General features: G+C 39.1%; 1 protein-coding gene across 2 annotated transcripts in view; it reads left to right on the top strand.

Moving 5' to 3' along the window:
• Positions 1–7930, top strand: part of LOC148370206 (nck-associated protein 5-like) — a 131337-nt gene extending 123407 nt beyond the window's left edge. For both annotated transcript variants that reach the window (XM_088332604.1, XM_088332605.1), the window contains one exon: positions 7646–7930. In XM_088332604.1, the coding sequence (XP_088188730.1) occupies positions 7646–7692 (47 nt within the window). In that variant the 3' untranslated portion in view covers positions 7693–7930. The remainder of the gene's footprint in view (positions 1–7645) is intronic.
• Positions 7931–12333: the final 4403 nt, after the last annotated feature.

Below are 12333 nucleotides of genomic sequence, written 5' to 3'. Positions count from 1 at the left end.
CACTGGAAGATAACTTTTGCTCAAATTAAATGTTATTTGGTTATATTTCTAGAACTAAATTAATGTGAAAAAATACAATAATAAAAATAGCAATAATACTGAAAATTAGGAAAATTTAAAAACGGGTTCTAATATAGTACAATTCCAAGTTACAGCAAAATTATTAACCAAAATGATCATGCGATGGACAGTGTTTTGATGAGACGATTGTTCCATGGCTCAAAAAAGTTTGGGAAACACTGACCTTACCTTTAGTGATTGGTTTTAGAAAACTTGGGGATAAGAATTTTAAAAATGTAGTATGGAAATGTACCAAAATATATAAATAAACGACTCAAAAGTATGAAAATGAATGAAAAACGACTGAAAAGTGACCATAAAAGCTTCATGAACAGAAAAAAAATACAGAAAGGTACACGAAAAAACAACAGTAAAACAACACCCAAAATTACCAAAAGCACATTACTATGTTTTGTTGTTGTTAAAGCCGGGGACCACAAATTATCTTCCCATGTGCCGCAGTTAGCGTGTTTGAAACCCATGGTACAGTATATATTATTATGATTTTGACCATTTTCATTCAGCAGGCACAATTAAAAAGCCTGACGGGCTGTAAGAGGCCTACAGGGCCGTAGTTTGCCCACCAGAGTTAAACCCGGCAGAGAACCCTCTGTCGATCATGAAATTCTACCAGTTTGAGATATTCTGTGAACTGGGAAAGAATTGCAGGAGTACCAGTCGGTATGACCTGTTGCGTAAAGAAACCCCTCCCGCGCACAAGATACGTGCTCAGTGTGAGTTCTCAAGCCGCACGGTTTTTTTTCGCCGGGAGATTTTCATGGCAAAAGCCGCCTAATTGCTTTCGATCGAGCGGCCATCGCGTGTCAGGGGGTATTTGCCTACCCTTATTTAACGACGCTCAATGACAAATGAGGACCAGGGAGCGTGAAATGGCCTCCAGCTGCCCGCCGCAGGACGGCCCCGGCTACCCTCCACTGCCCCGATGCTGAGGCCTGACACAAAAATCAATATCGGGAGTGAGGGCGAAAGATCTGACTCAACACTTGTGTACGTTTGAGTTTGTTCAGTGAGTTTTATACTTGACCTTTGATGAGTTCCAGCCAGAAGACTTGGAATCGAGTCTAACGTTATCGACGATTCATAAAATGTCAAATTAGTCAAAATGCAGAGGGAGTGGCCACAAAAGTAGAAGAAGTAGTAGAGAGCATCACGTTTTTTGCCTCGAAATATTTTCATTTGAAAATTCTTCACTCCAAAAGTTTCAGCAGATTGAGAAAGAGAAAGCAAGGAGAGAAAAAACACAAAAAAAGGAAGAAAAGCCGTTTAATCTCTGCTAAGCTTTTACCAATGATGGATGGATGGATGGATGGATGGATGGATGGATGGATGGATGGATGGATGGATGGATGGATGGATGGATGGATGGATGGATGGATGGATGGATGGATGGATGGATGGATGGATGGATGGATGGATGGATGGATGGATGGATGGATGGATGGATGGACGGTTTGGAAAGATTGGTAGAATAATCAGTTTTGGTGTTTCAGGTTCCTTTTTTTAGGCTTCGGGTCAAAATGTTCATTTCGGTGCATCTTTGATAACAACTGAGAAATAATAGTATGTTTAGGTTTAGTTTTCCTTTATTTCCACAAAAAATAGGCAATAGGGATTTGTCTTAAAATATTTCAGTTCGAAGCCGTTATGCATTGGAGTTGATTTATTTTATTTTATTTGAGTATATGTCAAATGATATCCTTAAGTTAATTTCTGATTATGATGGCGTACTTTTGCTCTCAATTATGTACTTCTTTGCAGTATGAAGAGTAATCTTTGTTTATAATACGCTTTTTACCAACGGCTGACAAGTTAACTTTTATTTAGTTTTTTTATTTGGTAATTTTTTTTACTAAATTTAGCGATGGCATTTGTCGTGATTGACTTTATTTTAGTATATTGCCGCAGTCATCTGAAACCAAAGCCTGAAAACATCCTAGCCAAAGAACAGGTTGGTTTCAGGGGGTGAAAGAGATTTTTAATCTGCGCATCCTATATAAGGAGTTTCAACAACACCAGAGAAACTTCTATCATGTTTTTGTTGATTTAAAGAAGGTTATTGACAGAGTATGGCAAGCCGCTTTATGGGCCCCCATGCGGAAGCACAACGGACGTAAACACACAAAAACATGTGGGTAAAAACGCACAAAAACGTGCATAAATACACACAAAAAAACGGACGTAAACTCACCAATTTTGACCCTCAAAAAGATAACGGCGTTGTAGCGATGGAAAAAAAAATTGTTACTGAAAAAAAAATACTGTTAAATAGCAGCGTTATTTATAACAGCGTTATTTATAACCGTGTTATTCCCATCAATGCCTATGAATATTTTAAAAAATGCATGATTTATTCAAATCAATATTGTCTTTTTAGTGAATGTTTTTTTTACGACTAGGAAGCGCTAAATAGTTCCCAATGACTTTACTGCAAACATGTGTTTTTGAAAATGACAAAAAATAATAATATTTGTCAGGTAATAGCGACAACACCGTTTTATCCATGTAACTTGAGCTATTTTGAATGTAAGCACGGTTCAAGTCAACCCCAGCGTCTTTGTGGTTAATCCAAGTGTCAGCAACATCCCTCATGAAAACACAACAGTATGAGTCACAAATCATCAGAAGTTGTTGGCGTCTGCTTGGGAATTGATCAACATATCATTGGGTTTTATTTACTCAATCAGTTCACTGCAAGCATTTTTGCTTCCGTCCGGGGCCACTGCAAGAACGCCAGGCATTGCCGCCAGGCTCACTTTAGGAAAGTTTGTGAGGCGGTGTCAAAGATCTTTAATTTGAGCTCGTTTAATAACATTCCGCAAATGCTCATGAGAGCCACGCAAAGCTCAGCGGTTCCCATTAGAACCTTGGCGGCCCACCTTGGCCTCCCATTCATCATCCTGACAGCACCTGACAGTGGCGCTAACAGCATCTCCTTTCTCTTTTTCTTTGAAGCTTCCTTTTCAAGAACTTGTCTCCCTCCCGGTTTTACGTCTCTTTTTTGTTCGTCAGGCTTCTGTTTTCACCTCATCATCTGGACTTTTTTCCCTCCCTCTATTCTTGACCCACTCCAATTGTCGGTGCCGGGGAATGAAAATGCCCGAGGAACAATAGAGTTGAAGAGATTTCTGGCTGTTTTGGTGCCTAACAACAGAGAACGTACCTACATGCAGCGCCTCCACAGTGAGCACAGAGCATGATTGCCTCGAGAAATATTTTGTAGCGTGGAGGACGGAAGGCAAACAAAGCATTGTATATAATTGCTTCCCGGGTGGCAGTATATGCAATCTATGTGTAGCTCAATAAAAGAGGCATATTTCAACAGAGATGGTTTAAACTACTTTAACTTATACAATTACTCCATTATACTACATACATTTTGATTAAAGGGGCCACTATTTATTCGACCACCACTATTACTCTGTCTTGTTGTGCAGGGGTCAGAACGCTATGGCTTGCAGGCCATATATGGCTCTTTTTATGTATACATATGGGTCAAAGATAAAATAACTCAATGTAAATTTCCACCACATCGTTCCATTTGCAAACAAGCAAAAGTTAATGACATGCAGGCCAAGCCGGATCGACAATGAATTAGCGGACACTTTCCAGTATATATAGGGCACATTTATGCTACATTTTACAGTTAAAGTGTGACACACAAAACTTCATTTTGGCTGAACATTGATAAGGAATCCTTTATATGGAAGCTCATTAAATGATCTGCGTTAACTATTGAGACACCTAATGATGAAAATCCACATACCAAACCGTTCATAGGCCCAAACCCTGGAAGAGCACGCAGAACAATTTGACTAGATGAGATGGTGGAGCTATGCAACCAGTGCAGGCACTCACTCCTGTCTTTCGCCCTGCGCTGTATGCGCCGAAAGTAAATATGTCAAGATCCTGTTTGCAGATTTTTTTGAATTTTATGACAAAAATGAAGATCAAAATGAGCCTCAACGATCTTATGTAATTGCGGTAGGGAGACGAGTTTTAAGTAGAATATTTTTTTACATTTGGGACCAAGGGCAGAACGCGCCCCTTTTACAGCCTGGGAGTGTTCCACCCACAGCCAGCCTACTTAGCCATAGTGGAGGAATTTGAATGAATGGAACAGCAGCAAGCTCTTATGATGCATTCTCATTAGGAATAAATTCAAGTATATGTTGATAAAAAATATTCACCATTTTAAGTCAAAGGAAAATTATATGAATAATCTGATATAGATGAAAACATATTTACCTATGTACATGGGCATAACCAGCCCGTTTTTGAGGGTGCTCAAGCATCTCAAATTTAAGCCAAGCACCCCCAAAAATGATAGCATATTCAAAACACGCTTTTCCTTAATAAAGGAAAAGATAGACTTAATTATAAAGAAAAACGCTAGCTAAAATAGCAAAAAAAGTAAAACAAAAATGTCAACACCGCAGTGTCGGAAATACACTATTCCACCGCCTTTAAATAGTTTAATCCATTTGATTCCTAGGATCTATGTCACTTGCGGCATAGCGGCAGAGTATGTAAAGGCTCCGGTGTATTACCGTGAGAGTACTTTATTAAGGAAGCCCAAGAAGGACATAATTAAATTTGAAGGGAGGAACATTCAGTTAATAAATATGGCCTTAAAACAAGCATTAAAATAATAAAGACGGCCTTAAAAATGGCCTTTTAAAATAAAAAGCCTTTAGCAAAATATTTTAACTAAGATTTCATCATGATTTAATTTTATAAAGCACGGCGGCGCAGTGGTTAGCGCGTGTGCGGCACAGTTCTGAGGTCATTAGATCAAACCCCCTGTGTGGAGTTTGCATGTCCTCCCCGTGCTTGCGTGGGTTTCTTCCGGGCACTTCAGTTTCCTCCCACATTCCAAAGACAGTCAGGTTAAATCAGGTTTATTGGCCGGTCCAAATTGTCCCTGGGTGTGAATGAGCGAGCGATTTGTCTGTCCCTGTGTGCCCTGCGACTGGCTGTCAACCAGTTCAGGGTGTTCCCTGCCCACTGCCTGAAGATAGCTGGGATGGGTTCCAGCACCTCCGCGACCTTACTGAGGATAAGCGGTGCAGATAATGAATGAAAGAATGAATGAATGAATTTTATATGTTCTATCACTTAAAGCGAAATGAAAACAATGTTTTTAACCAGCAAGACACTCTGGGTGCTCAGCACTCCCAAAGCTTTCAACCTAAAATCGCCATTCCTATGTACAGTATCAGTCATTTGAAATAAATTTGATGAGCACTAAATGTCACTGTATTGTGTAGTGCAACCAGACACAATACTCAATGTCACATAAAGAATACAAACTACAAAGACTTAAAAAGAACATAAAACACTATTTTTCTTTTATTTTTCACCAGTTTTTTTTTTCCAGGTGCCTGTAACAGCAAAATGGAAGATAAATATGTAATCTCCGTCTAGGTGTGGCTTATATAATGTAAAATAAAAAAATCTCCATCTATAAGTATTTTAGGAAATGCACATTTATATGATAATCAGTGCTTTTTTGCTAATTATTAATCAATATTATGTTTTTACCACTGTGAGGCACTGAATAAAACACACTGTCCCTGAAAGTGCAGCTCTTGCAGATTACAGGTTAATTGTATTACTGACTGATTGGTTTATTTTCATATTAATTCTTAATATTTTCATTTGTAGATCCTAATTTTGTGTAGGGAATTTAAAAAAACAATATTTGAGAACAAGTCAAGTCATGTTTATTTGTATAGCCCTTAATCACAATAAGTCTCAGATCGCAGACTACTAATAGAACAACATCCCCTGATCCTAAACCTACATGAGACCAAGGGTAAACTCAAAAACCTCAGCATGAGGAGAATGAAGAAACCTTTTTCAGGCGCCACCCATAAAGTGTGAGTTTTATCAGATATTTTGTGGAAGACCCAATTTGGCCCAACCTCACTGAGACCTTAACTCTGTTTATGTAATTTTGCTTAATATTCAAATCGATATTTGTTTTATTTGTTTTATTTTTTTGCCACTATGATGCGCTAAATATTACTTATGTTCCTTTACAGCTGCCAAGTAAATAAAATATTCATTTAAAGTTCATCACATTTTTCTCATAGTTAACTTGAAGTCAATCACAATTTATTTTTCTGCTTAATGTTGAAAAACTCAAAATATACATAAGAAAGGCAATAAGCAACTAGAATGGAAAATGGAAGCAGTTTATTCGGTATCCTAAACATAGTTTACCATCGATTGTAATTAAGTACGGGGACAAAGAGAATTCAAAGACATTTTTAATGTATGTCAGTTGCACATATAGATTAAAATATGTAAAACAAAAAGCAAAAGATATGCAGTCCCTATGATTGAAAGCTTGAATGCACTCTGCTTCAGAGCAATCAATATTATCAAAATAAGTCCAAATTTGGCTCATTTTTCTGCGTTTTATTTTTACAGTACTTTCTTTCTTTTTCATCTGCAATATAGAACGCAATTAGCACCCAACACATAAAGAGGCCTTTCCGTGTTTGTATACAAGTATGAAGTAACCAAATTGTGCGTGCATTGTTGAATCAGAGTGGCAGAAATCATGTCAGTTTGCAGCAGCCCATTGACACAAAGAAATCATAGATCAAAACAGTTTCAAATGGCACAAATTATGTTCTAACAGCATGATAGTAATTTTATTTTAGTTATCAAAGTCAACCACAACAAAAAAATGTTCTTTTGACCGGAGCTGGATTTCTTTCTTTGAAGATACAGTAAAAAATGAAAAATGGCCTTAAAAGTGCTGGAATTTGGCTATTAAAAAATGTACAACCCCCTGTATTTAGTTTCCAGTTCATGGTGCTGTTTACGACAGAATCTACAGAATATTATTGAATCTCAAATTAAACTTTCCCCTTTTAAATCATTTAAAATGAATGTAAATGTTGTATTTTTCATTCCAAAATTCAGTGATGTGCCCCATACTTTCTCTTTAATTGGCTCTCTACCAGCCCTATTTTGGTATCTTGTTAATTAAATCAACCCATAGCATTATCCGTTTTAAGTCATTTGATCTTTTGTTAATCATGTAGAGGTAAATTCGGGCCTAAGAAATTCCAGCTCGACTAGGAGTGGGCCAGCGGGTAATAAAACTAGAACCCGCCCGAGCTAAAACAAATAACTTGATTTGAGGGACAGAGCTCGAAACAAACACAAATTTCTATATTTCACTTGCGAGGACTCGGAAGGAGGAGCTCTGTTTTTGTCAGGATTTCAGGCTCGGGTCTAAGATTTTATCTCTAATGCAGTACTTTTGAAACATTCTTAGCTAAAACTAAACTAGACGTTAATGCTTCATTAAAAGCTGCTTGTTAAGAGCAACAAAGCCACGAATGTCTTTCTAAGTTGCTGCACTGGAACACCTCGATCACACCCATCCAATCCATTTGTGTCCTACAAATATTTGCCTTCATACTTTGTTGTTTTGCTCCAAGCCTGCGTACACTGGCTTCTCCATATCATGATTGCTCTAAAGTAATTCCGCTGAATGCATGGAATGACAGCAGATCTGAGGATGTCATTATTTGTATTCCCGCAGATGAAAAATTCACCGGGGAAGACGGCCATCTGCCTCAGACAGCCTAGCTTGCTGAACCTCAACATGGAGTCCCTCAACCAATTTGACCCAACCAGCTCGGGCGTCTGTAAAGAAGCCGTCGACAGAAGGCTACCCGCGTTTTTCCAGCAAGGCAGATCCGACGGGCACCCTCAGTGATCTTCTCTACGACAGCTTCTCGTCCTGCACCAAGTGTCCAACGATGCGTGACGGGATTTTTGTTCACCCCGCCCAACGGCATAGATTGACTGAGTGCTCAGAGTCCGGCACGCCTGCGGCGGCCGTGAAGGAATAGAGTTGGATTTGAGTGACTGCAGTTCTGCACTTGACCTGTTGACGGAGAGCCCAACAAATAAGAAAAGCACTTAGTGTTGGAAAGCGTGACCCTAGCAATACTTGACTCGTCTTTTTTTAGGTTTATTGTGTCAAGCCAATGACTGTACTGGCGCTTGCTTTGGATCTTCCAGGAAAATACATCTGCTGCTACATCTGGCCCGTCACGATGAAGTTCTTCCAGTTGACCATGACCACATCTTCCTTTTCGAGGGAGATTCCTTCACAAGTTTAATATCTTGTGACTCGCATCTTCCTGGGACAATTGAGGACATTATTCATAAGTTACTTGCCTACCTAGTAGTGCAAATGAACAGACTGTTGGTAGCTCAGGGAACGAAGTGATCTCACATTGATTGTCTAATCTGGAAAATGCAGACTTGCATTGGCTCACTCTGAATAATCCGTTTTCCTGTGATGCAAAGTCCGGACAAACCTGAACCCAACCTCACGTGTCAGACATTAGGATTATATTGTAAATAAAAGTGAACATCAGAACGGGGCATTGGTAATTCATATATGCAAATATGCACAAAAAAACACATGTACATTCCTTTTTTCGCCAATCTTTTTGAATGAGCTTTTAACTTTTCTTGTTTAATTATTTTGGGGTTCTCGTTTGAATAGAAATCTTTATTTTAATCAAAAGAAAAAGAGTTAAAATATTTTATTTTGAAAGACATATATAAGTATTGATATGCCAAATTCCTATCTGGAACTTGACCCGCTGGTGCTAATCAACACAGCAGACTTAGGTGTCGTAATTTTTTTTATAAAACTGTTGATTGTGTGTGCGTGCGGAGAGCTTGTGTATTTTTCTAGGTGTTCGAGTATTTATACCCGTGTTTTTTGTAATCGGACTTTGGTGCGTGATTCACCTCTATCCTTAAACATTCCCTTGGAAATGGTTACCGGCAGTGTTACTTCGGTGAATATTATTGATGATCCATTGTTCTGATTATTTCTGGGTGCAATCTTGTCTGTTACACTAATGCTTTATTTTATGTAATTATTTCCTAAATAAATATGAAAACTATTTTTCTTTTGCTGCCAAAAGTGTCTGCCTCTCTTAGCTTGCCTGGAAAGGGCTGTCCCGGAGAACTGCTCTTGGCTTTTTCAACAAGTAAAGTAGATTGGCCAGGGCTCTTTGATTAACGCCCCGGGGGAAAATGCAGTCCAGAACCAACCGACAACTAGACCAGCCTGCCCTAATAGAATTTAACTCAGAAGATACAGTGGATTTCCTGTTTCACAAGATTTCAGAAGTTCCTGCATTGTCTAACACTGTAAATTCCACAGTTGTCACTCAGTAGCAGGACCCACGACATATTGGTTCAACATTTGGCTAAGACGTTCAATGATTCAACATAAATACCCATCGATCACGATTCATTAATTTATCCATTCATTTTCCAAGTGCGTGTCGGGTGTGCTGGAGCCTATCCCAACTGACTTTGGGGAAACCGTGACCTGCAAACAGCCAATCACATGGCACAGAGGCAGGAAGCCAGTCACTCAACTCATCCCTAAGAAAAATGTTGAATCACTAATCGACCTGCCATACATGTTTTGGGTATGAGGAAAGAAATTGGAGTGCCTGGAGAAGACCGACGCAGGCACGTGGAGGCTACGCATACTCCACACCGGGATGCTTGTAGTTGGAATTGAAGCAGGACCTTTGAACTGTGAGTCGAACATGCTTAGCAGTCACCAGCATGCTTCCCCTTGTTAAGTATCCCTGATTTAATCATTTGGGCCAACTGACTTTGAAATTGAGTAGCCATCCTCATGGCTATTGATAAACAATCCGGCCATATATTTATTTATCTATATCAGAGGTGTCGGACATGTTTATCCCGTTGAGGCCTTTATACTATATTTGTTCATTTACTAAGCACACCAATTTCCCTGTTTTTGTTTGGTTATCGTTTTGCGGTCTATGTCTTACTGCCTACTACTATACAATATTTTAAATAGAATTGAACCCAGGACTTCTTATATATATATATATATATATATATATATATATATATATATATATATATATATATATATATATATATATATATATGACCAAATGAGTTGTCTGTCCCTGTGTGCCCTGCGATTGGCTGGCAACCAGTTCAGGGTGTCCCCTGCCCACTGCCCGTAGATGGCTGGGATCGGCTCCAGCCCCCCCCCGCGACCCTAATGAGGATAAGCGGTACGGCTAATGAGATGAGATATATATACAGGGTATGAAGTGCTAAATGCATTCACAAAAATATTAAAATAATGATAAATAGCATTGTTGTAGAGTTTTTAGGAGAAAGTATATTTTTTGAGAATTTCTCACTGGCCTCTGAAAAATGGTCAGCAGTCCAAAAACGGCTCCCTGGGTCATGATTTGGATAATTGTGATCGTAATTGAAAAACAATCAAATGGCAAAAGGCTCCAAGAAGTACGTGCATCCACCCATTGCTATTAAGTCAAGGATTCCTTCCAAGTATGCCTTTATCAGCTTTTATGTTCAGTAGAAGATGATCAGCTCCTGGATTCCAAGTTACTATGCATGCTAAAAAGATTATGTTGGTACTTTTTGGGATTTTCCGTGTGATTTTTTTTTCATAAGACAAAAATTGTATGTTTTCATCCAATGTGAAATACGAAAATACATAAACTGTAGACATCTTCACACCCATTACCTTTGAGTACCTTTGCAGGTAATGTCAATGTGACTTGACTTGACTAAACGCTTACATCATAAATATGTTAAAGGGACAGAAAAAAGCCCACAAATCTAGTTTGAAAACCTATGATCTGTAACATAATTTAGATGCTGGAAATGTATCCAACTTTATGTCACTTAAGTTACATTTTGCTCAAATGAAACATAGGATATGTTTTGGATATGGATTTTTGGGCTACTATAAGGAGTGGCCAGCGTAGTGGAACCGTTAATGCCTAGTAGACACAAAATAAGGTTTCAAGAAACGTTTTATTTAAAAAAAAACAGGAATGGGTATCACATAAAGTACAGAACAACACAGATGACTATAATATTTAGAATTAAAAGACATCAAAGCTAATATAAAACAGAGCACTATCTACGTTAGATCTAAATGAACAAAATATGAGAGTAAAAGGACGCAACAACACTATCTCTCACTGAGCTCAAATTGTGAATTAAGAGACAACGCAGGATATGTTGCAACTCCAACAAACGGCGCCAAAAAAAGGAAGGAAAGTATTTCTAAAAAGAAGAAGGAGTGAAGAGGGAGGAAATAAATGAAGAAAGGATGGAATGGGGGGTTTAAGGAAGGAAGCAAGGATCTGAGTAAAGAGTGAAATCAAGGTCGGAAGGAAGAAAAGTGTCAGAAAAGGAAGTAGGAAAGAAGAAGGAAGGAAGGAACGAAAGAAGGAAGGAAAGCTGGAGAGAAAGGGAAGGAAGGAAGGAAGCAAGAAAAAAAGGAAGGAAAAAAGGAAGGAAAGACGAAGGGAAGAAGGCAGGAACAAAGGACTAAATGAACGGACTAACAAAGGTCGAAAGGACTGGTAAAATGTAACTCCCGTTTTTTAACCAAATAAGGGTTACTTTTGGGTATTTTTTACACGTCTTTTAACCACTTTTAAATTTCCAACATAAAAAAGTAACAAAAGGGACCATTCTTGCTTGGTTACGTGGTGTCCTTTGAGGGTCATACGCTCACAGCTCATTCTATGCGCGCTTGCAGTGGCGCGTCAAATCTAGTGACGGCAATTCATGCTCTTTTTAGTGGACCGGCTCTTTTGACTCGAATCACTAAAAAAGGGCCGGCTTGGTCGGCTCCCAGGCAGCTCTTCAGATCTTTTAGTAGTGTTTTTGATTATACACTGTCTATATTTTTTAAATTATATGAACCAAACAATTTATGTTGAAAATGTAGCATGATGCTAAAAACAACAGCTTTTTTTCAATATAGAGTGAACTTTTACCTAATTTAAACTTGTTTATACTAAGCATACAGGGGCAGCACGGCGCCGCAGTGGTTAGCGCATGTGCGGCACAGTTCTAAGGTCTCGGGAACCTCCTGTGTGGGTTCAAATCCTGCTACCGGACTTCCTGTGCGGAGTTTGTATGTTCTACCCATGCTTGCGTGGGTTTCCTCCGGGCACTCCGGTTTCCTCCCACATTCCAAAAACATGGATTTCAGGTGGATTTGCCGGTCCAAATTGTCCCTGGTGTGAATGAGCGAGCAAGTTGTCTGTCCCTGTGTGCCCTGCAATTGGCTGGCAACCAGTTCAGGGTGTCCCCTGCCCACTGCCCGATGATTGCTGGGCTCCAACACCCCGCGACCCACCTGAGGATAAGCGGTGC

The sequence above is a fragment of the Urocampus carinirostris genome, chromosome 3 (genome assembly GCF_059441175.1).
Source record: "Urocampus carinirostris isolate Australia breed hairy pipefish chromosome 3, RoL_Ucar_1.0, whole genome shotgun sequence".
NCBI classification, from domain to species: Eukaryota; Metazoa; Chordata; class Actinopteri; order Syngnathiformes; family Syngnathidae; genus Urocampus; species Urocampus carinirostris.
This window is presented reverse-complemented; position numbering and strand designations above follow the sequence as displayed.